Source organism: Cetorhinus maximus, chromosome 17 (assembly GCF_964194155.1).
Source record: "Cetorhinus maximus chromosome 17, sCetMax3.hap1.1, whole genome shotgun sequence".
Classification (NCBI taxonomy): domain Eukaryota; kingdom Metazoa; phylum Chordata; class Chondrichthyes; order Lamniformes; family Cetorhinidae; genus Cetorhinus; species Cetorhinus maximus.
The window spans coordinates 64,347,435-64,375,418 of NC_135895.1; the positions used below are offsets into that span (position 1 = coordinate 64,347,435).

At 43.3% G+C, this 27,984-nt stretch overlaps 1 protein-coding gene across 2 annotated transcripts in view; it reads right to left on the reverse strand.

Annotated features, from left to right (window-relative positions):
* pde4dip (phosphodiesterase 4D interacting protein) overlaps positions 1-27,984 on the reverse strand; it is a 545,686-nt gene that overhangs the window by 92,874 nt on the left and 424,828 nt on the right. The window contains exons 26-30 of one of the 2 annotated variants that reach the window (XM_078561344.1): positions 24,192-24,298; positions 22,518-22,741; positions 11,780-12,215; positions 6,297-6,501; positions 4,587-4,703 (exon numbers count right to left, since the gene is read on the reverse strand). In XM_078561344.1, coding sequence (XP_078417470.1) covers positions 4,587-4,703; positions 6,297-6,501; positions 11,780-12,215; positions 22,518-22,741; positions 24,192-24,298 — 1,089 coding nt within the window. The remainder of the gene's footprint in view (positions 1-4,586; positions 4,704-6,296; positions 6,502-11,779; positions 12,216-22,517; positions 22,742-24,191; positions 24,299-27,984) is intronic. The other variant, XM_078561345.1, reaches the window with a different exon arrangement.

Sequence of the window (27,984 nt, forward strand, 5' to 3'; positions counted from 1 at the left end):
ATGCCTTTCTTCAGAATTTGTTGGGCTACGTCATTGGGAACGTCACAGAGATCACAGGACGGTGTGTATAGGAATGGTAAAATGTCACAATAGCTCAGTTGGCAGTTCCTTTCCAAGGTTGGATTTAAAACATGTGGCCTCAATATTTACAATCAGTGAGTGGCACGACAGTTGGGGGGAAGCCCAACCAGGCCATGGATGTCCTTACAAATTTAACAAAAGGGCTTCATTATAATATTTTTCTTTCATTTCTTTCCCATCAGCAGATTGGGATTGAGGAGGATCATCTAAGTTAAATTTGGATCAAGTATTGTGTGGGTGCCTGATTTAAATATGCTGATGAAGTGTCACCCCTTGCCAAGATAGGACAATGGCATGCCTCACTATATATTGCCACAAAAAATGGCAACTGATCTGTGCGTAACAGTTTGGGGGACATATTCCTAACCCTAACCCCAGCACCCCCAATTATGGGCTCTTCCTCTCTCCTCACCCCCTCCCTTTCCCAAGTGTGGCTCTCTCCACACCCTTCCCCAATTGTCAACTTACTCTATCCCCAACCCCAACTGATCTGGGCTCTCTCTCCACTGCCCCAACCAAGTGCTGTCTGTTCCTCCCTCCCACCCATGCACAGATTGGCTTGCTCTTCCCCTTCCTCCTCATAGCGGGCTCTCACTGCCTTCCCAAATGCCAGAGACTGGAAAATCTGTTCATCAGGGCACCCGCTAGATGGGAAACTGAACTAAAAGATAGAAATGAATTCTTGCTATTAAGTTCACTGGAAACATCGCATCCCCGGCCTTAATCGGGCTTTGAGTTGTTTTCGACCTCACTCAAAGTCAAACAGGCTTGGGAGCATTGACCAGAGTTCTCACAAAAGGGGTTCCATCCTCCAGCACTAATATTCCTCCCCTTGATGGAGAACCAAGTTTATGAAAAAAATTGATTCAGTTTAATGAATAATTCACTAAGGCAGATTCACTTACTTTACTTACTGTTGTAAAATATGTAGGGCAGGTTTCTGCAACACTTCTGCTTTCACTAACAACAGTGTTCAGCATTCAGAGCAGAGAATATCCACTTAAGCTTCTCAAAAAAAACTTTTCCAATTAAACAATGCTTACAAAATTAATGTTCAAAAAGCAAAAAACATTTGATTTTCAGATATGTTGTTTGAACTTTCCCCTCCTGCCTGTTTCTGGTGAGTGAGGGGTGTGGGTCATGTCACAAAGCACTGTTAGTGGTGGGGATGATGTCGTGGAATGATCTGAGGTTATTTAGATATTACAACCTTTAACAGGCAGAAACCCAAGTAAAATTGTGCTGAAGTCCTGATGTCCAGCACCAGTGATATTATCAAGCAGGGTATGCAGCTAATTACATTGAAGAATTCTCACAGGCAGCAAGCCAGGAAGTTAGTAGCACTGATTGTCCTTCACTTTTTAATATCATTTTACAGAGAGCAAAATAAAGATCGGGACATATACATGGGATTAAGGTAGAAGCTGAAATATAAATAAACTTTAAAAAAAATTGTTATTTTAAGAATTTGGAATTTTTAATCACCACAATGGAGAAACTGACATTCCACAAATATAAAACGAGTTTTGCACGGCCAGAAGTGTTGTCCAGCAGTAATTATGAATTTATTATGCCGTTAATAACACAGTTACACATCATTCAACAAGGTGTGACTTTTTGAAGAGTTTTTACAGCAAGACTAATACTATAAAAGTGGAAGTTCTCATCGGTTCAATGATATTTAATTGATTTTAGTCTGCAGAGCTTCAACAGAATCCCCAATTGAGAAGCACTGGATCACTGACAACAAATCCTGGATTTCCACATTTAATTGTGCATCTATAGACTCCAGGGGGAGAATTTTCTCCCCGTTGGATTGGGGGGGGCTGGGTGGGAGTGGGCACGGGTGTGTGCGCAGCCGATCACTGCCCACAATCGGCTGCGCACCACCATTTTACGTGGGCGGGCCAATTAAGGCCCGCCTAGCGTGACTTGCACCCGGGAGCGCTGAGCAATCCCTGTGCGGGTGGTGTTGGGGGGAGTGGGGGTGGGGGGGGGGGGGGGGGGGGGTGGCGGCTGCCTGAGTCGGGGCCTGGGAAAGAACGCAGAAATCTCTGAGGAACAGAGCTGCATCAGGGAGATTAGTTTAAGTTCAGAAAAATTTAATGAAGGAAAGAAAAATTTTAAGATATGTCCCCTCATGTGAAACTGTCACATGAGCTGGGACATGTCTATTAATTTTATTAAAAATTTTTTACAAGACTTTAAAAACCTTCATGAAACCTTATCCTGTCCGTGGATGAGGTTCCATGAAAAATGCAAAGGCCGCCTGGGCTCTTTGCCTGCCCAACAACCTTAAGGTTGGACAGGCAGCTCAGTTTATTGATTTAATTGATAGTTAACTGGCCTTAATAGGCTTCTGACAGTTCGGCGGGTGCTCAGCCGACTCGGCTGCGCACCTGTCGGACTGAAAATCTGAATGACGTGCAGTGACATCGGGACGCACGCCTGACATCACCGTGCATCATTTTACACCTTGGTGAGCAGGCCCTGCCCCTGCTCACCGAGCCGAAGATTCTGCTCCAGAAGTTGCTGTCAGGTTCAGAGGAGTAACAACAGCCAACGCTATAGTTTGACCATCATTAGTGCTGTAGAATCAGGGCAAAAGGTTCCCTAATAGCAATATCTTAATGATATCACGCTGCACCAACTATATTGAAATCTAATAAGTAAGAATATGAGAATTAAGCCTATTGGGCCATAACCTCCGTGCTCCCCAGAGTCGGATTTGGGGGGTATCCCAAAGATGCGCTGGGGAATGCCTCTGGGGAGTACTTAGGTAAGGGTTTGCACAGCAATTGCCCAGAAGTGCACACTTCTTCTGGACAATTGCGCTGTGCTGGGAACCATCTGAAAGTGTGATTTAAATCGCAAACTTAGGATGGTGCAGCCGGGGTTATACCAATAGTTACCCAGAAAAGGTTAACTATTGTAAAGATCCAGAATGATCCACCCACAGGATGCCCTCCACATCCCCGACCCCCCAGGAACGCCCCCGCCCCTGACCAACCATCACCACCCCGCCACGCTGTCCCCCATCTGCTGACCCCCCCCAATGGGATTCCATTCACCTCACCGGCGGGCCCGAATCTTACCCTCCAATGTCTGACCCTACCCCAGCTGCTCCCTGATGTCTGACCCCCCCAGCCCCTCCCCAATGTCCGGCTCCTCCCCAATATCCACCCCGCCACCCCAGCCCCTCCCGATGTCCGACCTGCCCCCAAGCCCCTCCCGATGTCTGACCTGTCCCCAATGTCCGACCTGCCCCCAGCCCCTCCCGATGTCCGACCCCCCAGCCCTTCCCCGATGTCTAAAACCCCCCAGTCCCTCCTGATATCCGAACCCCCTCCAGCCCCTCCCGATGTCTGACCTGCCCAGCCCAGCCCTTCTTGATGTCCCAACCCCCTCCCAGCCTCTCCCGATGTCCAAACCCATCCCAGCCCCTCCCGATGTCCGACCCCCCCTCTCAGCCCCTCCTGTATGTCCGAACCCCTTCCCCCATCCCCACTTGACCTCCAAACACCTCCACCCCCTCCCAAATTCTTTTCACTTTCCTTAGGCACTTACCTTTTCCATGGCCTGTCAATTTCAATGGACCTTTAAACTTACCTGCTTTACAGGAGCTAGTGCCGTAATAAACGGGGTGTGTCCTCCTTCAATTTGACAGTGCTGGACTTCGATACTGATCTTGGGAGACAGCTGCACTGCCTGGATCTCGCCCAGCCTGAATTGGAAGGTTGGGCGAGACAGGCATGGAATAAATTTGGCGTACGTAAGTGGGCACAGAGTGGCAATCCGATGCCGATTGCCACTCCGAGGAACTTACGGCCCATGATTATCAGTTTTCAATGAAAGCAGTATAGTGGTAGGTTCTCAGGAGGATTATCAGACATAAATAGCAGTTGAGGTAATACATCTGAACTGCATTCCTCTGTTGAAAAGCGAAGTCAAAGAAATGAGTCAACAGTATTGAATTCTTCCACCAGCAATAACATCAGCAGCAATGCAGGCAAATAAGAAGTTGATTAAGGAAAAGTATTTAGAGACTCAGAGGGTTTGCTGGGAATACAGAACACTATATTACAATGCATTGATTGGAACAGTAGTAACCATCAACATCACAGCTAGGAAAGTACATTGAAGCAATAATAAATAAATAAATTGTAAATGTTAGAAAACTGAAACAAAAAATTCTGGAAATGCAGTGAAACTCCATCAGCATTCTAAGAAAGACAGGTTAACATTTCAAGTGCAACATCCATTCTCAGAACTGCAGGGGACCAGAGTTTTGTGGGTCTCATGGCTAGCCATCAGCTCTCAACTGACAACAAAAATGTGCACCTAAGTTCCCACTCTTCTTGGTATAAGAAGTTGCAAAAGTAGAAACATAAATATGGAGGACAGTTCCCTGCTCCAGAGCTCTTTATGACAATGTTAAACTGCCATAAGAAAACCAATGCATTTTTCTGACAGATTCTGCCTCATTGAGGTGCTGCAACCTTTACCTGGGCTACTAGCCTCTTCTCTTTCAGCTTCATTTTCACTTCTTCCACAAGTCTCATAACCAAGATCCTGCAGGTCTACTTGCACCTGTTTACTGTCCTGTTCCACCGATGATTCAGCTGAGGAATGGACAAAGGATAGTACTTTAAGCTGTAACCACAGAGTAAAAGTCAAAAAGGATGATTCCACTGTACAAATTAAATATTGCTGTTGGCTTCTATTTTGGTGTGGTAAATGGAACTCTAATGCCCTGTACCATGAAGTGGTAGGATGTAGGTTTGTGGCGTTCTTCAGACAGTGAGTTTGTTAGCTCTGTTTTTTGGATTAGTTATGTATCAGACATACACAGAAACTTAAAGAGTCTTCAAATCAAGCTACCAACATTATACATAGTGTCAAATGTCCATTTACCCCTATTTGTTGTTTTATGCCCTTGGCCATCTCTCTACCATGCGGTTACATTCCCATTAACAACATCTCACTCAAAATGAAAGTTTCTTAAGTGACACTTTATCAAATGTGTTTTAAAAATCCATATATACATCCATAATATTTCTCAAAAATATCAGCTAAGTTAGTCAATCACAGCCTTCCCTTTATAAATCCATGCTGATTGTCCCTGAATAGCGTACTAAATATTGACTGATTCCATCCTGTATTACGGACTCTAAGTTACTGTACAATCAAGATAAAACTAACTGGCCTATAATGTCCTTGCTTATTCCCCATGAACAGAATGTATTGCTTCCCACTCTGCAGTCCTTAGGCACAACTGCTGTTTCCAAAGATTTTTGAAAAATTATGGGTAGTGTCTCCACTATCTCCCAACCTCCTTCATTATCTGGGTGATTCACTTGGGTGAGCAGCACAGTAACCTAAGTTTCTACTGAGGCAAAGTTATGATTTACAATTTTGGTGTAACGTGGAAGCGTGAACAGGAAAACACACTAACCCCAAAATTCCTAGACAGGGAGGGCAGCATGGGCAGTAGGAGAGTGGAATCTGGGGTACAATCTATATTCAGCAGGCTTTTAGATGTGGTCCCATATTATGTCCACAAATGAACAATTATATTATGTAATATATGATATACAATACACCTTGCTGAATATTTCTCTCATCTATGGCTTTAATAACAATAGCTCCCAGGGTAGAATGTCTGGGTATCACGACCTTCAGGATTGCCAGAGTCTTGAGAGTGAGGGAGGGTGCTGTTTTAAAATCCATTGGTCAGTTCTAGCTGTGCAATTGATTGCAGAGCATTGCTGTAAGCAGCAGGAGGAAACTAACCCAATTTAAGATTATTTTTGCCTTCGCTGGCATAGATCATGGGCCCGCCAATTCAGTGGCAAGATGTGACAGCAAAATTCTTATCCATTCTCCGTTTATGAAGAACACATCAGTTGCACTGCAAATGCTGTGAGTTCAGCCGAGAATATTTAAATGGGCCTGACTGTCTGGGAACTTGGACAGTGTGAGGGACATTGTCAGTGGGTGGGCCAATTTTACACTGTGTCCCAGGTACAAATCACCCCTCCCCCCATCCCAATACCTTCGGAGGAATTATATTGAGATTGAAAATATTTCCCTAAACTGAAATGTAAATACACAGCTCCTTCAAAAAGGACAGTGGCAGACAACCAAAGCAACTCACTGTACAAGATTTTGTTAAGGATCTTCCTGCTAATAGGCAGACTGAACAGGATACATACTGAGTAAGTCTTTGTATTGTTGCAACTGGTTGTCCTGCGCCTTGACAGTGGCCTCGGTCACGACAAGCTTCTCCTGTAACTCCTTGTTTTGTTGTCTGTATTCAGCTAGTTCAGTCTGAAGCTGATTGGACTGCTGTCTGAGTCTGGATTGCTGTCCCAGGCTGGCATCCGCATGTTGCCATGGGCTGACACCTTGCAAAGTGGCCTAAACAACATAACACAACAAACGCGAATAGTTAAAGGGAGACCCCAGAGTGGCAGCTATTAAAAGACTTTATAGCGATCGCTGTGGTAAGGTTTCTCATAAGAGTAGCTACAAGCACATTACAGGGATAGAGTGATACCACTCATAGTTTATCCCCTCCAATTTTATCTAGTCCCCTCTGAGGGTGCGGACATTTGCTGACTTTCGGATCCATGCATAATGGTCACGATCCCTGGTGGTCATTCTACAGGTGTAAGCCCAGTGTGTGTTTGATCATAGGAGGCCATTGGAGCAGTCTGATCTTACCCTCAACTAACATCAACACATACCAGGCATCAAGCAAATCATTGGATGGTGATTAAGGACTGGAAAGGTAGTTGCTTTTTCCTGTCAGCCAAGCATAAAGCTTAGAAACCAACTATAGCATCATCACTACCAGTGAGATCAGCTAACGTAGCCCCGAACCCAATACTTGGCTGGTCTGTAAAGCTCAGTCCACATTGGAAGGGGAGGTTGTGCATTGAAGGACACAATGTCACAGTCTAATTTGTTAGAAATTATTTGATACTGTCCTCAGTAATCTCAAAAGGTTAAGATGAAAATGAAAACTTACAGTTGAATAACTTCTATTATTAGCAATAAAACTGGGGAATTTGCCAGCCTCTTACCAGAGCCTTGTGACCATCAACAGCCACGAGACACTGGGAATAATAGTGGAATTCCAGTTCCAGATGTTTGTGCTGGATTTGGCTCAAGAGCAATATACACACACACAAGCCAGCTTGTTATTGAGAAGTATCGCCCTGAAAGCTAACTATGTCTGTACTGCAGCGCAACACCTTAAAAACTTCAGTAAATGCAACAAGGAAATCATTCACAAATGCAACCAGAAGGAATAAACTTGTGTTTAGTGTCAAATCCATTCCCCCATGTGATGCAAGGCAATGATTCATAAGCCATGCATCTTGCATTGAATTCTTTGTGTTGCATGCCTCATGGAGCTCTATACAAGAAGTATTTTATTTCTGCAAAAGAAGGCAACTTTACAAGTCACAAATGACCATACATATCACAAAGCATTAACCTTCTTCAGGTATTCTGTTCTCTATGTTTGTTCCTCCAATCCCACATACCTACCCTGTAGAGCTTTTTACCTGCCTCACTTTGTACTGAATAGGATAGAACTTGCTATGATGCCCATCGCAAAACAACAACAACAACAACAAATTGTATTTATATAGCATTTAACATAATCAAATGTCCCAAGGCTTTTTAAAGAAGCGTTACAAAAGAAAGTATGATGCTGAGTCAGATAGGGAGATATTATGGCAGATGATCAAAAAATTTATCCCTTTGCCCAAGTTTAAGGAATATGTTAAAGGATGAAAGCAAGGTAGAGGCACAGAGAACTGTAGGGCGAGTATTCCAGAACTTAGGACCTAGGCATTTGAAGGCAAGGCCACCAATGGTGGAGTGATTAAAATCAGGGATGCTCAAGAGGCCAGAATTAGAGGAGTGCATATATCTCGGAGAGTTGTGGGGTTGAAGGAGATTACAGAGATAGGAAAAGGCAAGGCCATGGTGGGATTCGAAAATAAGGATGAGAATTTTAAAATCAAGGCATTGCTTAACCAGGAGCCAATGGAGTCTAGTGAGCACAGAAATGATGGGTCAATGACACTTGGTGCAAACAAAGACACAGGCAGAGTTTGGATGATGCCAAGTCTATGGAGGGTAGAGTGTGGGAGGCTGGCTAGGAGCATGTTAGTATGGTCAAGTCTAGAGGGAACAAAGGCGTGGGTGAAGGCTTCAGTGGCAGATGCAATGAGGTAGGGGTGAAATTGAGAGGTGTTGCGGAGGTGGAAATAGGCGGTTTTAGTGATGACGCGGATATGTGGTTGGAAACTCATCTTGGGGTCACGTATGACTTCAACGTTGTGAACATTCTAGCTGAGCCTCAAACAGCTGCCAGGGAGAAAAATATGAGTTAATGGTTAGGAAATGGAGTTTGTATCAGGGAGCAAATACAGTGGCTTTGGTCTTCCTAATATCTAACTGGGGGAAATTTCTGCTCATCTGTTACCAGGTATCAGAAAAGCAATCTGATAATTTGGCAACAGTGCAAGAGTCGAGAAAGGTGGTGGTGAGGTAGATCTGGGCGTTGTCAGCATACATATGTAGAAACTGGTGTTGTGTTTTCGGATGATGCCACAGAAGGGCAGGATATAGATGAGAAATAGGATGGGCCAGAGGGTAACATATGTGGGAGCAGGAAGAGGACTTATTGCTGCTAATTCTCTGGCTGCGATTTGTCATTGACAATTGACAAAGCATTAACCTTCTTCAGGTATTCTGTTCTCTCTGTTTGTTTCTCCACTCCCACATACCTACCCTGTAGAGTTTTTTACCTGCCTCACTTTGTACTGAACAGGATAGAACTTGCTATGATGCCCATCGCAAAACAACAACAACTTGTATTTATATAGCATTTAACACTGGCCTCATAAACCAGCATCTTGGTCTTAAGAGTCAGCTTGCTGTTATTCCATGCATGTTTTGTGAGTTGGTCAAAGGTAGCTTTCCCTATGTGTGTATCAAGTTTTGCATCAAGAGACAGATTGTCTGTCACAGTGGAACAAGGTAGCAGAAATTGCTAATTACTTTCAGCGAAGTGTTATTTACGGTGATCAAGGGTGAAGGCGTGACACCCTGCCCAATAACCACAGTTTTCTTGATGCTTAATAGTCAGAGAGAATAAATTACATACATGGGAGAGACAATCCATGAGTCTTTGTAGCTGAGTTTGTGTGTGAATAACTGGCACATTGGCATTCATGTAGAGGAGTTTTCTGATCAAGATGTGCTAAATTTTTGTCTTTGTCTTCAGTCTGGACAGATTGTAGAGCTTGCTATCTGACCTAGTGTGCAGGTAAACTCCTTCCAGATCTGCTGGGAAGGCAAAGGTGAGGAGCATGGAGAAGAAAATATCAAACAAAGTGGGGACTAGGATATAGCCCTGCTCCAGTCCATTCTCCACCCTGAAACTGTTAGAAGTGGTGCCATCAAACTGTACAGTGCAGTGCATGTTGTCAAAAAAGGAGCGGATGAGACTGAGGGAGGAGCTTTGGTGGACAGCCAATTCTCCCCAAAATCTTGTACATTCCTGCCCTGCTGACAGTGTAGAATGCTTTAGTGAGATCTACAAAAGTAAGGTAAAGATGTATATCTTGTTCCCTAAACTGATGTATGGAGAAGATCATGTCTGCAGTAGTTCTGTTGGCACGTAAACCGTACTGTGTTTCTGGATACACTAAGTTTGCAAGGAGATGGAATCTTTTAAGCATGACCCTAGTGAAGACCTTCCCAGTGATGCCAACGAGTGGGATGCCCCTGTAGTTGTTGCAATCTCTTCTGTCATCTTTCTTTTTGTATAATGTGATGAGTTTTTTGTCACAAGTGTCCTGTGTAACAGCTCCTATCTTCCTCTGGTTATGATTCGATATATAAGAATGGAATCAGGCGATTGCAGTCCCACGAGCTGAACAATGGTGGAGAAGGACTGGAGGAGGATGGGGTAGCTGACCGTGTCAAAAGTTGTGGACAGATCGAGGAGGACAAGGAGGGATAGTTTACCTTTGTCATAATCACCAAACGTTGTCACTATCATGCTTAAATAATCTTAGATCTATTGTTTAGGCTTAAATATGAAGAAGAATGAGGTACCAATGTACCCACAAAACTACAAAGCACATTCAGCTTACAGGACAGCCCTATCTACAACTTGTGCTCTCAATAGCAGGGTTCCACTTGGGGAGAAGGAGCAGTTTCACTGAATTTGCCCTTGCAGGCCAAAATGAGTCAGTACCTTCAGGAGAGCAGTGCCAAAAAGTGAAGGAAATTTAATTGCGTAAAATCTTTTTTAAAAAGTCTATAAGAGAACATGGAAATTTTGATAAGAGTGTGTATATCATATAAAAGGAGATGTTATAGTCTAGTTGAATTAAATGATATTTAGCTTAAGTGTTATGTGGTTTTCACTGGATAAACTCCAGAATTAATCTTAGTCAGATTTAGTTCTTGTCAATCTCTGCCCTGAGTTTCAGTAACTGAGGGGTATCCCTGCAAAAGGGAAAGTGCACTGCAGGTCAGGCAATCAAAAACAATATGGCAGAATTTTGCCCTTGATGGGCTGGCGGGCCCCACCAGCTTGGTGGCGAGCGGCAGCCGATCGCCGCTGCCGAAACGGGCCCCGCCGCCATTTTAAGTGGGCCGGCCAATTAAGACCCGCCCAACGGCAAGCGCTGTGTGCTTCCTGTGCGGGTGTGTGGGGATTCCCCAACTGCCAGAGTGCGCTCTTTCGCACATGCGCACAAAAGAGTGCACATCTCCCTGAGACTAAGTGCTGCCTCAGGGAGATCGCTGAAAGTTTCTGAAAGTTTAAAAATAGAAAAATAAAAAAATTATTAACATGTCCCCCTCATGTGACAATGTCACACGAGATGGGACATGTTAATAAATATCACAGAAACTTTATTAAAGTTTTTTAAAACCGACATGAAACCTCATCCCGCCAGTAGATGACGTTTCATGTTTTATCAGAAGCCCACTGGGGCTCCTGGCCTGCCCGTCAACCTTAAGGTTGGACGGGCAGAGCCTTTAATTGTTTTAATTATCCTGTTAATGGCCTGAATTAGCCATTGACAGGTTGGCAGGCGGACAGCTGATCGCGCTGTCCCCCCACCTTCCTGAATATTTAAATGGGGTGGGATGACGTCCGGCGTTCTCCCCAATGTCATCCCGTGTCATTTTCGCGTCGGCGAGCGGGCCCCGCCCCCCAGCCCACCAATGGAAAAATTCTGCCCTATGTAGCTTAGTTTGGGTACATTTCAGTAGCTGGTTCCTGCACATTAGTCATCAAAAAAATGAAGCCTATATATAGAACTGGTGTAAATGTGACCAAATTGATGACATAAAGCAGCAATCATGAAAGGAAATGATCCCAACTGATGACCACTATTGCATAGGGCTTCACTCAGTGCCTATACCTAAACAACACCCAGAAAGAAACCTGGCCCAACAATAAAGCTCAAGCTTTTCACATGCAATATACTCACTGTAAACCATCACACCATCCTGCAAACACCATGTAATCAAAATGGACAATGGCTTCCAGAAATATATATCCGAATATATAGCTCAGTGAATTAATTTAAAAATAAAGTGTTGGTTACAAGTTAGTTCATTTTCTGTGAAATTACACTTGTTTATTCAAACTAACCTGCTGAACAGCATCAATCGCACTTGGGGTCTCTTCATTGCCTTGTGACAACAGAGTTCCAAGGTCCAGTGAATAGGGTCTGGCTCGCTTAGTCCCTCTGTCACGCACATGCACCCCGGTTTGGCTTGAGTGTTGTGTCTGGGATAAGCTAAGCTCTGATTTCAGTCGTTCAATTTCTTTGGCCATATTTACAATGAGCTCTGGATTAAAGCGCCCTTCTCCAATCTGGGAAGAGTTGAGTTCCAGCTGTTCTTTCAAAAGACTGATGATGGTCTCCGAGTTTCGTAATTTCCCTGTTAATTTTCTGATCTCCTCACACTGGCCCCATACATTGAGGTTCTCCTTTCCTTCCTTCGACCACGCCTGCAGCGTCAGGTCATCTCCCACACTTTCTTTCTTCAGGGCATTCTTTAAACTCAGATTAAGTAATGCACTTCTGTCAAAGAAAGAGTTCAAATTGAAATGAATGATATCACTAATTGTTTAATATACTTTATTTTTGCAAACCAATGTAGCTATACACCATGTACAATCCAGACAGAAACACTGTAGGGCTATATCAAAACAGCTCTATCCCCTATGTCCAAGCTCTGGTATTGCAGACAATTGACAGGTCCGCCTTCAAAATTTTGCTTATAAAGCTTGCGTGTTTAACCATGCCTTCGTTCACCACACCTAACTATTTTCTTACCTCCTTTTCAGCAACCATTTCACAGTTTGTGAAACACCTTTGTATGTTTCTCTATGTTAAGTGCACAATAAAGATGCAAATTTCAGGACCCTGTTATGGGCTAACATTTGTCCAGTTTGTTGTAATCATAAGTGACTGAGACAAACATCAACTCTTCACCTCCAAACCTTAGTGTAGAAAGGTCACTGACCTGAAATGTTAACCTTGTTTCTCGATCCACAAATCCTGCAGGACCTGTTGAATGAACTTTTGTTATAGACTACTGCAGATCCAGTTTACTTAATTTGATTATCTGGCCCATTGTCTGTGAGAATGATACAAATCAAACCCCACCCCCATACCTCCTTCTTATGGATTTATACTAGGTCAGTTTATTTAACTAGCTAATTGATCAATTAACATAGTCACAGTGAGGCATGGTCCTCCATGGAAACAGTAAATAGTTGGGAATTAGTTCTCCATTCTAATAAGAAGATTAGTAATTATATAATGTTCCCATGAGCTGCTATCTGAACATTAAGTTAGAATGCAAAAATCTAAGACTCTTGGATGGCCACTTTTCTGTCTAAATGGGCAGGAAGTTGTTGGGAAGTAACTGCCCACTGTTAAAATTGGTTGTTGCCTGAGCACATGGGGTAGGGATACTTGCACGGTCAACAGGTGGTGGAGGGTGATGGGATTCCGGGGCAGGGGATATCAACATCTCCCTAGTGACACCCAGGGGAGTGCCCCTGCTCATCCTGGCCACAATAAGGAATGGAATAAACTTACCTAGAGGGATCTCTTCCACTACTGATCCTACTTCTGTTAGCTTCAGCCTGTCAGGAAAGCCAAAGCAACTTACCTGCTCAAGGCAACATTAAAGTTGGACTGGGACAGCAACTGCATATCTAAGAACACTGTCAGCTGAAGGGATTCTGTTCTTGGCACCTGCAATTCTGAATTACATTTGGTGGGATCAGAACAGGAGGCCAAATGATAAATCTCCAGTTCTATTTCAACTATGATTCTATGATTCCACCCCCCTGTCTGATTTCCTGCAGGCCCAAGAGGTTAGATTTCAAAATGTGTTTTACAAATTTCTCAGCTGCATAAACCAGTCATAGAGCCAACAGTTTTCACAAACTATAAGGAGCATTGGTCACAGGCATCTGGAGTATTTGGTTCAGTTTTGAGCACCAAACCTCAGGGAAAGCTATGCTGACCTTGGAGGGGCTACAGTGCAGGTTAACCAGAAAGGCACTCGGGTTTAAAGGGTTAAATTATGAGGATGGATTGGATAGAAACAAAAAACTACTGCGGATGCTGGAAATCCAAAACAAAAACAGAATTACCTGGAAAAACTCAGCAGGTCTGGCAGCATCGGTGGAGAAGAAAAGAGTCGACGTTTCGGGTCCACACGACCCTTCAACAGAACTGAAGTATAGTTAGGAGAGGGGTGAAATATAAGCTGGTTTAAGGTGGGGGGTGGGGGGGAGAGAGATGTTGAGTGGGGGGGTGGTTGTAGGGATAAGCAAGCAGTGATAGGAGCAGATAATCAAAAGATGTCACAGACAAAAGGATCAAAGAGGTGTTGAAGGTGGTGATATTATCTAAGACAAGTGCTAATTAAGAATGAATGGCAGGACACTCAAGGTACAGCTCTAGTGGGAGTGGGGTGGAAAGATTGACAAGGTATTAGTTGTAGATTTTAAAATAATGGAAATAGGTGGGAAAAGAAAAATCTATATAAATTATTGAAAACAAAAACAAAAAAAGGGAGGGGGAGGAAACAGGGTGGGGATGGGGGGAGGGGGAGTTTAAGATCTAAAGTTGTTGAATTCAATATTCAGCCCGGAAGGCTGTAAAGTGCCTAGTCGGAAGATGAGGTGCTGTTCCTCCAGTTTGCGTTGGGCTTCACTGGAACAATGCAGCAAGCCGAGGACAGACATGTGGGCAAGAGAGCAGGGTGGAGTGTTAAAATGGCAAGCGACAGGGAGGTTTGGATCTTTCTTGCGGACTTTTTTTTGTTTTCAATAATTTATATAGATTTTTCTTTTCCCACCTATTTCCATTATTTTAAAATCTACAACTAATACCTTGTCAATCTTTCCACCCCACCCCCACTAGAGCTGTACCTTGAGTGTCCTGCCATCCATTCTTAATTAGCACTTTTCCTAGATAATATCACCACCTTCAACACCTCTTTGATCCTTTTGTCTGTGACATCTTTTGATTATCTGCTCCTATCACTGCTTGCTTGTCCCTACAACCACCCCACCCTCAACTTCTCTCCCCCCACCCCAAACTAGCTTATATTTCACCCCTCTCCTAACTATACTTCAGTTCTGTTGAAGGGTCGTGTGAACCCGAAACGTCGACTCTTTTCTTCTCCACCGATGCTGCCAGACCTGCTGAGTTTTTCCAGGTAATTCTGTTTTTGTTTTGGATTGGATAGATCTGGTTTGTAATTCTTTTGCAATTAGAAGGTTAGGAGGTGAACTAATCAGTGGGCTGAATTTCCCCCCCGTTGGGGGAGTTGTGCCGGGGCAGGCGGGAGCCAGCGCGAACCTGATCAGCACCCCCGATCAGGTGCGTGCCACCATTTTATGTGGGCAGGCCAATTAAGGTTCCCTGAGTTGGGGCCTGCGCTCTTTCGAGCATGTGCGCGAAAGAGCACAGAAATCTCCCTGAGGCACAGATGTGCATCAGGGAGATTTGTTTAAGGTTCAAACATTTAAATAAAGAATTGAAAATATTTTAAGGCATGTCCCCTCATGTGATAGTGTCACATGAGCTGGGACATGTCAAGGAATATTAATTTAAAAATTTATTTAATTTATAAACACTTCATGAAACCTCATCCCGCCTGTGGATGAGGTTCCATGAAAAATGCGAAGGCCGCCTGAGCTCTTTGCCTGCCCACCAACCTAAAGGCTGGACGGGCAGCTCATTTAATTAATTTTAAACAGGCTTTAATAGGCCTTTGACAGTTTGGCGGGCGCACAGCTGACTCAGCTGCATGCCCACCGAACTGAAAATCTAAATGACGCATGGTGATGTCGGGATGACCACCCGACGTCACCGCACATCATTTTATGTGTCGGCGAGCGGGCCCCACTGGGGTAAATTCTCCCCAGTGTGTTTAAAATAATAAAGAAACTCAGCAGGCTAGATGTTTCCTCCAGTACGAAAATCAAAAGTAGGGGAATTAGTGCGAGGTCATTAAGGAGCAAAATCAGGAAACACTTTTGCACACAAAGAGTAGTGGAAATCTGCATCTCTCCCCACCAAAGACTGTGAGGCACCAATTGAAATTTCAAAGGCGACTGATAGATTTTTGTTAATTAAAGGTTTCAGGGGTATAGCTCAAAGGTGGGCAATTGGATATAAAGTACAGATCAGCAATGGCCTAAATGACAGGCAAAGCAGGCTTGAGAGGCTGAATGTCCTACTCCCGTTCCAGCTGTTCTTGCCAGTGCAAGCTGATAGTGGAAGGCAAATAATCCAGGCTAATATTTCAGTGCAGTTTTCAGGAAATGGTAGTTTTCAGATGATACATTAAACTCAGGCCCTGTTTGTTTCAAAAAAAAGCAGGGAGTTCTCCTGATTAACTGTCCTCCCTCAATCAGTGCCACTAAAAGAGATCAGCAGATCATTCTTTCATTTATCGTTTGTGAAACTTTGCTATGGACAAATTGGCTGCCATGTTTATCTACATGTCATTAGTGACTGTACCTCAAAAGTAATGAATTGACTGTGAAACACTTTGGGAATATCTGAGGATGTGAAAGACACCCTAAAAATGCAAATACGGGGAGCTGGAGGTGTAGTGGTAATGTCAATGGACTTGTAATCTAGAGGCCCAGGTTAACCCAGAAGCAAAAAACTGGGAAATAAGAATACTGATCTGAACTGGTTTTGTATATCTTAAAATGGAACACCAGTAAAAACTGGGAAACAAGAATACTGATCCAAACTGTGTTTTCCTTCTGGGAATGCTCTAGGGACACGGGTTTAAATTCCACCACGGCAGCTGGTGGAATTTAAATTTGACAAATAAAACTGGAATTAAAAGCTAGTCTAATGGTGACCATGAAACCATTGTTGTAAAAAACCATATGGTTCAATAGTGCCTTTTAGGAAAAGAAATCTGCCTTACCTTGTCTGGCCTACACGTGACTCCTGACCCAAAGTAATGTGGTTGAATCTTAAATGTCCTCTGAAATGGCCTAGCAAGCCACTCAGTTTTATCAAACCACTACAAAGTCTACAAAAAGGAATGAAAATGAACAGACCACCCGGCATCGACCTAGACACTGGAAACAACAATGGCAAACTCAGCCCTGTCGACCCTGTGAAGTCCTCCTTACTAACATCTGGGGCTTGTGTCAAGCAACAGCCTGACATAGTTATATTCATCATACATTACAGACAATGTCCCGGACACCACCATCACCATCCCTGGGTATGTCCTGTCCTATGGGCAGGACAGATCTACGAGAGGTGGTAGCACAGTGGTATACAGTTGGGAGGGAGTTTGACCTGGGTGTCCTCAATTTTGACTCTGGACCCCATGGAGCCTCATGGCATCAAGTCAACATGGGCAAGGATATTTCCTGCCTTCTGCTCCCCACCTTGCACCCTCCCCTCCCCAGCTCCTCCATCAGTACTCCTTCATGTTGAATATCAATTAGAAGGAGCACTGAGGCTGGCAAGGGCGCAGAATGTACTCAGGGTGGGGGACTTCAATGTCCATCACCAAGAATGGCTCGGCAGCACCACTACTGACTGGGCTGGCCAAGCCCTAAAGGAGATAGCTGTTAGACTGGGTCTACAGCAGGTGGTGAGGGAGCCAACAAGAGGGGGAAACTTACTTGGCCTTATTTTCACTAATCTACGTGTCACAGATGCATCTATCCATGACAGTTTGGTAGGAGTGACCACCACACAGTTCTTGTGGAGACGAAGTCCCGTTTTCACATTGAGGAAACCCTCCCTCATGTTGTGTCACACTACCACCGTGCTAAATGGGATAGATTTTGAACAGATCTAGTAACTCAAGACTCGGCAACCATGAGACGCTGTGGGCCATCAGCAGCAGCAGAATTGTACTCAATTACAATCTGTAACCTCATGGCTGGCATATCCTCCACTCTATCATTACCACCAAGCCAGGGGATCAACTCTTGTTCAATAAAGAGTACAGGAGGGCATAGCAGGAGCAGCACCAAGTATGCGTAAAAATGAGGTGTCAACCTGGTGAATTTACATAAGCAGCAAGTGATAGTCAGAGCTAAGCGATTCCACAACCAATGGATCAGATCTAAGCTCTGCAGTCCTGCCATATCCAGTCGTGAATGGTGGTGGATAATTAAACAACTCACTGGAGGAGGAGGCTTCACAAATATCCCCATTCTCAATGATGGAGGAGCCCAGCACAGCAGTGCAAAAGTTAAGGCTGAAGCATTCGCAACGATCTTCAGCCAGAAGTGCCGAGTGGATGACCTATCTCGGCTTCCTCCAGAGGCCCCCAGCATCACAGATGCCAGTCTTCAGCCAATTCAATTCACTCCACATGATATCAGGAAACGGCTGAAGGTGCTGGATGCTTCAAAGGCTATGGGTTCTGACAATATTCCAGCAATTATATTGAAGGCTTGTGCTCCGGAACTTGCTGCGCCCCTAGCCAAGCTGTTCCAGTACAGCTACAACACTGGCATCTACCCGGCAATGTGGAAAATTGCCCAGGTATGTCCCGTACACAACCTGGCCAATTACCGCCCCATCTGATCATCAGTAAAGTAATGGAAGGGGTCATCAACTGTGTTATCAAGCGGCACTTGCTTAGTAATAACCTATTCACTGATGTTCAGTTTGGGTTCTGCAAGGGTCACTCAGCTTCTGATCTCGTTACAGCCTTGGTTCAAACATGGGCAAAAGAGCTGAACTCCAGAGGTAAGGTGAGAATGACTGCCCTCGACATCAATGCAGCACTTGACTGAGTGTGGCACCAAGGAGCCCTAGCAAAACTGGAGTCAATGGGAATCAGGGGGAAAACTCTCTGCTTGTTGGAGTCATACCTGACACAAAGGAAGATGGTTGTGGTTGTTGGAGATCAATCATCTCAGCTCCAAGACATCACTGCAGGAGTTCCTCAGGATAGTGTCTCGGGCCAACCATCTTCAGCTGCTTCATCAATGACCTTCCTTCCATCATAAGATCAGAAGTAGGGATGTTCGCCAATAATTGCACAATGTTCAGCATCATTCGTGACTCCTCAGATATTGAAGCCGTCCATGTCCAAATGCAGCAAGACCTGGACAATTCCAGGCTTGGGCTGACAAGAGGCAAGTAATATTTACGCCACACGTGCCAAGCAAATCTGTCCACAACAAGAGAGAATCTAACCATTGCCCCTTGACATTCAATGACATTATCATCGCTGAATCCCCCACTATCAACATTGTGGGGGTTATCATTGGCCAGAAATTGAACTGGACTAGCCATATAAATATTGTGGCTACAAGAGCAGGTCAGAGGCTAAGAATCCTGCAGCGAGTAACTCACCTCCTGACTCCCCAAAGCCTGTCCATCATTTACAAGGCACAAGTCAGTGTGATGGAATACTTATCACTTGTCCTGGACGAGTGCAGCTCCCACAATACTCAAGAAGCTTGACACCATCCAGGACAAAGCAGCTGGCTTGATTGGCACCCCATCCACAAACATTCACTCTTTCACCAACGAACAGTGGCAGCTGTGTATACCATCTACAAGATGCACTGCAAAAACTCACCAAGGCTCCTTAGGCAGCACCTTCCAAACCCATGACCACTACCATCTGGAAGGACATGGGCGGTACACCACCACCTGGAAGTTCCCCTCCAAGCCACTCACCACCCTGACTTGGAACTATATCACCATTCCTTCACTGCCGCTGGGTTAAAATCTTGAACACCTTCCATAACAGCACTGTGGGTGTACCTACACCATAGGGACTGCAGTGTTTCAAGAAGGCAGCTCACCACCACCTTCTCAAGGGCAATTAGGAATGGGCAATAAATGCTGGCCTAGCCAGCGATGCCCACATCCCATGAATGAATTAAAAAAACACTCGACTCCTGACTCCCAAATGCTTGTCGATCATCTACAAGGCACAAGTCATGCAGCTCCAACAACACTCAAGAAGCTTGACACCATCCAGGACAAAGTAGTTTACTTGATTGGTGCCCCATCCAGCACCTTAAACATTCACTCTCTCAATCATTGATGCACAGATGCACTGCAGCAACTAACCAAGGGTCATTCAACAGCACCTTCTAAACCTGCGGACCTCTACCACCTAGGAGGACAAGGTCAGCAGTTGCATGGAAACACTATCACTTGCAAGTTCCCCTCCAAGTCATACACTGTCCTGACTTGGAACTATATCGCCATTCTTTTACTGTCGCTGGATCAAAATCCTGGAGCTCCCACCCTAGCAGCACTGTGGATGTACCTACCCCACATGGACTGCAGCGTTTCAAGTAGGCAGCTCACCACCACCTTCTCAAGGGCAATTAGGGTTGGGCAAATAAATGCTGGCTTAGCCAGAGATGCTCACATCCCATGAATGAAAAAACTTCTTTCTTCCTCACTGATTATACAAAAAAGCTTTGCAACACACTATCAGTTATTAGTTAATCTTTATACAGCTGGCAACAAAAGCTCCAAGATGATGTATTTGTACGTACTAGAGAGAAACTTTGTGAAATATTGTGTTGATGACATTGAGCGACTCTGAGCAGCAGTGTTTAAGTTAATATTTGGCGATGTCCTTATGTGACCTCTACTGAGATTAAAATTTGTGTCTTCTAACTGGCAGCTGTTTTGGATAAAAGTCCAGCAAATGGTATTCTAGGGAATTTAGACTTTACATTCATATCCCTTGAAACTGTGCATTAAAATAGTCCTGAATATGCAAAGAGGTCTCTGGAGAGTCTCTCTAGTGAATGGAAACCCATGGATGTCTTATGCCCACTGTAACTATGCCTGCAGGACACACACAATGCACAGAGGATTTTTAGCAATCAATTTCAATGGAATCAGAAATTGTGAGGAGTTTTAGCCTTAAGGCTGCCATGGAAATCAAATACTACAGATGAATGCTGTTACAGCCAAAAACTCTATTCCCTTGCCATCAACTCCATTGCTTTCCCTGACCATTGTGTATGTCTTTAACCAGACATTTGCAACCTCAATGTCCTATTTGTCCCTGAGCTAAACTTTCAATCCCATATCCTCTCCAACATTAAGGCCACCACTTCATAATATTGCCCATCTCCACCCCTAGTTCATCTATGTTAAAACCTTCATCCATGCTTTTGTTACCTCTAGACTCGACAGTTCCAAAGCTCTCTGGTCCAGTCTCCTATCTTGTGCCCTCTGTAAACTTGTGCTCATTTAACCTGCCTCCCATAACCTAACACGCACCAAGTCTTGTTCACCAATCACCTCTCTGCTTGTTGACATACATTGTGTTGCGAAGCTTTTTTGTGTAATCCGTGAAGAAGAAAGAAGTTTTTTTTTCATTCATGGGATGTGGGTTGTGCTGGCATGGCCAGCAATTTTTTTCCCATCCTTAATTGCCCTTGAGAAGGTGGTGCTGAGCTGCCTACTTGAAACGCTGCACTCCAAGTGGAGTAGGTACACCCACAATGCTGTTAGGGCAGGAGTTCCAGGATTTTGATCCAACAACAGTAAAAGAATGGCAGTATAGTTCCAAGTCAGGATGGTGTGTGGCTTGGAGGGGAATTTGCAATTGATAGTGTCCCCATGCACCTGCTGCCCTTGTCCTTCTAGGTGGTAGAGATTGCAGGCTTGAAAGGTGCTGTTGAAGGACCCTTGGTGAGTTGCTGCATTGGTTCATGGTCTGGCAACATCTTAATTTTAAAATTTTCATCTTTGTTTTAAAATCCCTCCATGAAGAAGGCAGCCTTGGTGATGGTACGGATATGTGGCTAGAAAATCATCTTGGGCTCAAATAAGACAGCAATGTTCTGAATGGTCTGGTTCAGCCTCATGTCATTGCCAGGGAGAGGGATGGAGTCAGTGGCTAGGGAACTTATGATGCTTTTATATGAAAGGTAGACATGTAGCTCTTCTTCTGTTGGCCGCACCCCTGAGTGTACATGCGCTGTCTGTCTGGATGTGGCTCTGCGAATCTGCTTTTGGATTAAAGGCACCTGTAACAGGAAGGTAAATGTGGGAGGTGACCCCGTGCATTCCAAATTACAGATGTCTTTGCTAATGTGAGGATGCAAATACTCAAAGCCTCAAGTAAAAACAAACAAAAAGAAACATACTTTGTCCATCAGCATCTAAAAAGAGAAAAGTCAGGTTAACACTCGGAGTGAACCCCCTCTGTTGGGACTGGGAGCTAAATGAATCAAAAAGGTTGATTTGGGTTAGTTAGGCCAGAAGGTGACAAAAGGCAGAGGTGACAGTTTCATTAGCAAATTGGCCAAGGTGGGTGAGGTGGGAGTAAGCAGTCTTAATGATGGATGTGCCTTCAGTTCAGGGTCAAATGGGATGGCGAAGTTGCAAAGTCTTTCAGCATTAGAGTCTGTTCAAGGAGGGGGAAAAATTGTGTTAAGGGTACAGAGTTTGTGGTTGGAGGCGGGAAAGGGGTTGAAGATGATGGCTTTGGTCTTTCCAATGCTGAACTGGAGAAATTTTCTGCTCATCCGAGACTTGATGTCAAACAAGCAGTCTGACAAAAGGTGATGGAGGGATGGAGAAAAACGAAGACTGATAGTGCTGGGTGTCAACAGCATACATGTGGAAGCTTTCATAAAATTTATGAATAATATTGCCAAGAGGCAGCTTGCAGATGACAAAGAGGAAACGCCAAGAACAGATCCTGTACTTTTGTACAACAGCATCCATTTAGCTTGGAATCCAGATTAGCCAGTGCTTAATCAGCACAAAATTCTCCAGGCTATATAAATATTAACCAGCACCAGGCTTGACTGTAAAACTAGGGTCCCTAAATTCAATAAGTAAAATACACAACATGTCCATTACCTCATTTGAGTCACTGAGGTGTATCCTGATGCCTCAATCTGTGCCTTCAGCTCTTTCAGTTCTTCTTCGACCGGTTTTTTCTGCTCCATCAATTCGTGCATTTCAATGTTGAATTTTTGGAGCTCGCCCAGGCTCTCTGCAGTCTTGGCCAAAGTAACATGAGACAGGGCGCTATTGTCTGTTTTACCAAGCCAATTTTTAAACCCAGAATCAGTTGAGGCTTCCTTTAAAGACCAGAAAATTGATTTGCAATTTTAGAACTTATTACTCACAAATAAAAAGAAAATAAATGGATCCAAAAGATAACTGAGGTAAGATCCTTTAAAAGTTGGTACTTATTAAACATACTCTCTGCTCCACTTTAATCACTGGTCCAAACCTTGCTGTCTCTTTGTGCTGTGTTCCCTAATCTCAGTATGAGCTGTGAGGATGCTTCATCTCTTCTTAGTTACAGAAAGAAAAGTTAGGGAAGATTTGAGTTGTGATCACTATCTAGTGACCCCTGCTGAAACTATACATTTTGAATGTTGTGTGATAACAGCATTGGGTTCAGCTGTGATTCCCTCATGGCCAAGCAGCCTGCCAACAACACTTACTAGTGAAATCCACACACAAAGAATGGGCATGTTGGTGAGACACCAGAAGGTAATGAGGGAAAGTGGGGAGTCAATGTTCTTTAGGAAAGGAGGTGGGAAGGGATACAAAGGAGAAAATATATTTCTAAAAAATTCAGGTGCCATGTTGTTAAAATTACTGTAACACTGTGTTAGCCACTGTACAATATTAAAAAACTTTCAAGAAACATTGTTCGTAAACACTTACATTGTTAAGAAACATTGATAAGTTTGAATAATGTAAAATCAAATAACAATTATTTCAATATAGTAAGGTCCTGAACTAGATCATGTGGGATGTTGATTCATTATCCTTTAGTTAAGCCTCTTCATGTAATCAGTGGCCTTGCTGTACACAGTGCCACTCTGTGGTGGTCTTTTTCCTCCCTGAACAAATTAACTTTCCACCAGAAACCACTCAATGCTGGAGCAAAATCTTGGAATTAAAATACATTTTCTTCTTATAATTGTGTGAACTCATGTTTCTTTGTTGCTCACTCACACAACACATTATCCTTTATGATAAAACAGCAGCAGCAATAGGCCTCCAAAATCCCACAGGGTTCTACTCGTCTCCTATCTAACTCTAGCAGAAGGCTTTCAAATCCCTCAAACAGGAGTGACCTGGCTGAACTGCGTCACTGCTGCTTCAAGTTATTTCCTGGTTTCCCTCAGTGGATCTGCTAATTTTCTCTCTGTCTCTCCTTTACCAACTTTACTTTAATGCAAGTCAGTTCTGAGGAAGGACACACACGTAAATAACAACTATTGTTTTCTCTTTACTGGTAATGACTGATCAGCGTTTATTATTTTCTTTTAACTTAGATCCCCAGCACTTGCAGTGTTTCCTTCTCATTGTATACTCTCTATCAGTGCACCTCTGAACCTTCTTAAATATTCTGCAAATATTCTCTCCTACAGGCTCTTCCATCTCACCAAGGGTTCATACTGTATTCCTTTATGGAGCTGGGTTGGGGAGGGCTGAAGGGGTGGGGTAGACTCTTTTCATGCTCAGAATAAGTTTTGTTGAAACAGATCCAGCTGCAGCCTATGATGTTACCTGGTGGTTCTGCTCCACAAGCGTTAGATGTTCTTTCAACACATTATGATGGGCACTGTCTGCACACTGAGTGCTCCCATCATCTGCAGCATTCTCCCTGTGGCGCTCTAAAGGAGAGTTCAGGACAGATGCATGTCAAGAATATATAAACAGATGATGATGTCAAATCTTCATTTAAAACGTTTAACAGAACAGTAAAAGTATCCTTTCAAAGGTCTGGATTAACCACCACCAGATTAAGACCATATAAATTTTTAATTCAAAATAATAGTTCAAGGTGTTCTGAAATAGTGGCTCTCATCTTCTCTGGGGATTTAAATATTAAAGGATTTTGTTCATGTTCCCTGTTTCATGCTGCTGATTAAAAGCACTCAACCTCAGATTCATGAATAACAAAGCGTTTCTTGCTACTGTGGGCGGAATATCAGTTGGAATAAGATGTTATAACCCATCTTCTTTTTGTTAACACACTCAAATTGCTGCAGTTGTATTCCTGGAACTTCGAATTAGGCTGCGCTGAAAGCAGATGCTCTGATCAAGCAAATCAGACCAAACCACATTAGTGATAGGCCACCCTCAATTTAACTGGTTCCTCCTGCTGCTCCTACAACTGCTCATCACACAGCAAGTGGAACCCATTTAAATGCCACTGAGAACACAAGAAGTTATTTAAAAGGAGTCATCTCTTATTGCAAAGGTGAAATATTCAGTGAAAGCCGCATAGTTGCATTCAAACATAGAGGAATGTGCAACAGCGGAATGGATGATATTGTACTTGATATTTAGAGGCTGAAGCTACTGGATCACAACAATTTACATTACAGCAAATATCTTATCTATCATGCTGCAAAATTCTATTCAGCAGTGAGTGGGTGGCACTGGAGCTGAAGTTTCGTAACAAGGCTCTCCAGCAAATGACATAAATTTGACAGTTCTGCAACATGAACTATGCAATCCTTTTATTGGATAGCCCAGCACAAAAATATTCTGCAAAGTAGAGGCAGATGTCCACATCTTTGGAACATATCAGAATCAGCAGAACTTCATTGTTCAATATTAATGATTTTACTGGCAAAGTATTGGATTTCACAATTGTGACTTCTTCAGTGTGATCATAACAATGCTAAGTGCTAATTTGCAATGTAATGTGCATGGGATAGCAACGATTTGCAATATGGGCGTATCTGCTAATTCTCTCTCTCTCTCTCCTTTACCTATTTTTCCAACTTTACTTAAATGCCATAGTCAGTTCTGAGGAAGGACATGCACCCAAATAGCAACCATTGTTTTCTCTTTACAGGTGATGACTGACCAGCATTTTCTACTTTCATTTAACCCAGACCCTCAGCATTTGCAGTGTTTCCTTCTCATTGTATACTCTCCATCTTAGGTAGACCAGGCTTGCAATGCAAATTAAGATATTAGGGGTTTCTAATGTAAGTGGGTTTGCAACAAAATTGAACATATCCACTATTTGCAATATAAGTGGGTACACTGAAATAACTATTGCCTTAAAGCCCTGCAACAAACTCCATAGCCTAGCCACAGTGCCCATCCTCCTCCCTGGCCAATATTATCGGTTGAAATAGACTGTTCATAATGTTCCATTCTGATCTCATGTGCCCTCCATCACAGTGGCCATTTACAGCGTTGGCGGACATGCTTTTAGCCACCTCGGCCCTAGGCTGTGGAATTCTTTGCCTGTAGTCCCATCACCTTTCCACCTACTTTTCTTAAGATTTTTCCTAAAATTTACCACTTTAAACAAACTTTTGGAAACCCCCTTCTAATATCTCCTTTTGATACATTATTGGTTTTCACAAATACACAAATTAAGGGAGTTTCAATCCAAGATTTGCTTGATTTGTGTTCTTCATGCTTCCTAATAATTGTATTTTCGTGTTAAGTAGCTTAAATTTTAAAATATCCAATTAAAATATAAAGTGTTGGTATCTTTCAAACATGGGTGGAAAAAAATTATAATTTAACAAGCTTCATTTAGCCCCCAACTCCTGAAACTGCAGTAGGAATCTTGACGGTTGCAATGTTGGAAGAACATTTTAAAAAATGCTCAAAGGGTGAGACCAGGTTGAAATTGGCCATTTCCTCAACTGTGCCTAGCCTTCATGTTACAGAAAAGTGCCTCAGCCACTTCAGTGTTTTTAGAGACTGCCATGTAACACTGTTTGCAACTCAGCCCAAGTCTATAAGGAAAACCTGGTGAGAGTCGAGGCAACATTCATAGAGCTATCATTGTGCATAGAGCTAGCCATTGTATAGAGCTTGTCACCTCTATTACAATTTTAAAAAATAGCCCAACTAAGTGCTTTCTCAATGGTTTGGTTAGAAAATGCACTATCTACTGTTCTGCTGAGCCTTATAAACCAGGAAGATCTTTAGCCAGAGAGTGGTGAATCTATGGAATTCATTGCCACAGAAGGCTGTGGAGGCCAGGTCATTGAATGTATTTAAGACCGAGATAGATAGGTTCTTGATTGGTAAGGGGATCAAAGGTTACGGGGAGAAGGCGGGAGAATGGGGTTGAGAAACTTATCAGCCATGATTGAATGGCGGAGCAGACTCAATGGGCCGAATGGCCTAATTTCTGCTCCTATGTCTTATGGTCTTATGGTCTTAAGACCTCCCAGGATATATCCCTGGAGATGACATCACATGGCCTCTCACCTCCAACTGTCCTATTCCACACAGCCACCACTGATTGTCTGACATGTCCATCCTCCAGGCACACTATATCACGCACCAATTGCCCAACTCTTTATTGCCCAATTGGATTATACTTGACTGTCAGTTGAACAGTCTTTCTCTACCATCTCCAATATTTTTGTAATTAATAACAAAAATGTTCAAATGAAATTAAAAAAAACATAACTTTTTGAGCACCTCTATGATTTATCTTCTGTGTTGCTCAAAGCAGTATCTAGGAGGTTAATCTTTAATTCCTGAAGACTCTAGAACAATACTAGAGAGTGGCAACCTTAGTCCAGATCTACTAATAGCAGAACTTGAGCCAGGTGCCAGATGGTGGCCTATACAACTGAGTCCCAGCACAAAGGGGAGATAAGAGAATTGAAGAGGTAACAAATCAGGTGTCCAGACAGTAGCAAAAATCATTTCTCTATGTAAAATAATTGAATGTCCATTTTCCATTGAAGAGTAAATGTTCTACTTGATTTTGGCAGGGAGCCTTGTCTAGTGGAAGCACACACTGTGAAACTGCATGTACACATCTCACAATTTTCCATCTGTTAATTTTAATGGTAGAGAATCATGAGCTGCACATGCATGTGCAATTTCCTAAAGTGTGCTCCCAATGGGCACTGCTTTGTACAAGGAACATGCAGGTTTGTTCTTAGTCTACACCAGGTTTCACAACTATGGCACTTCCAAAAGTGATTAGAGGAATGTTAAATGAGCATATCAGGGTTTAGCTATCTAAGTGGGTACACTCCGGGTTTGTAATGCTAATGGGTATTCCTGGGGATTGCAATGTATGTGGGTATATTAAAGTTTTCAATGTAAGTACCTATAGCTGAGCTATTCAAGGCAAATGGATATACCAGGGGTTTCCAACATAAGTGGGCATCGCAAGTTTGCAATGTAAATCATACTAATTAAGTTAACTCACCTGCAGTCTCACCCTTTTGTCTAATTGCCCAACACTAACAGATGCTGTGCTGTTGTACATCTGTTATAACTCAAATGACTTTTGTTTTCCTGTGTGATGGAGCAGGCAGGGTTATCTGTCTTTGAAACTTTTTAAAGTAGCATAGCT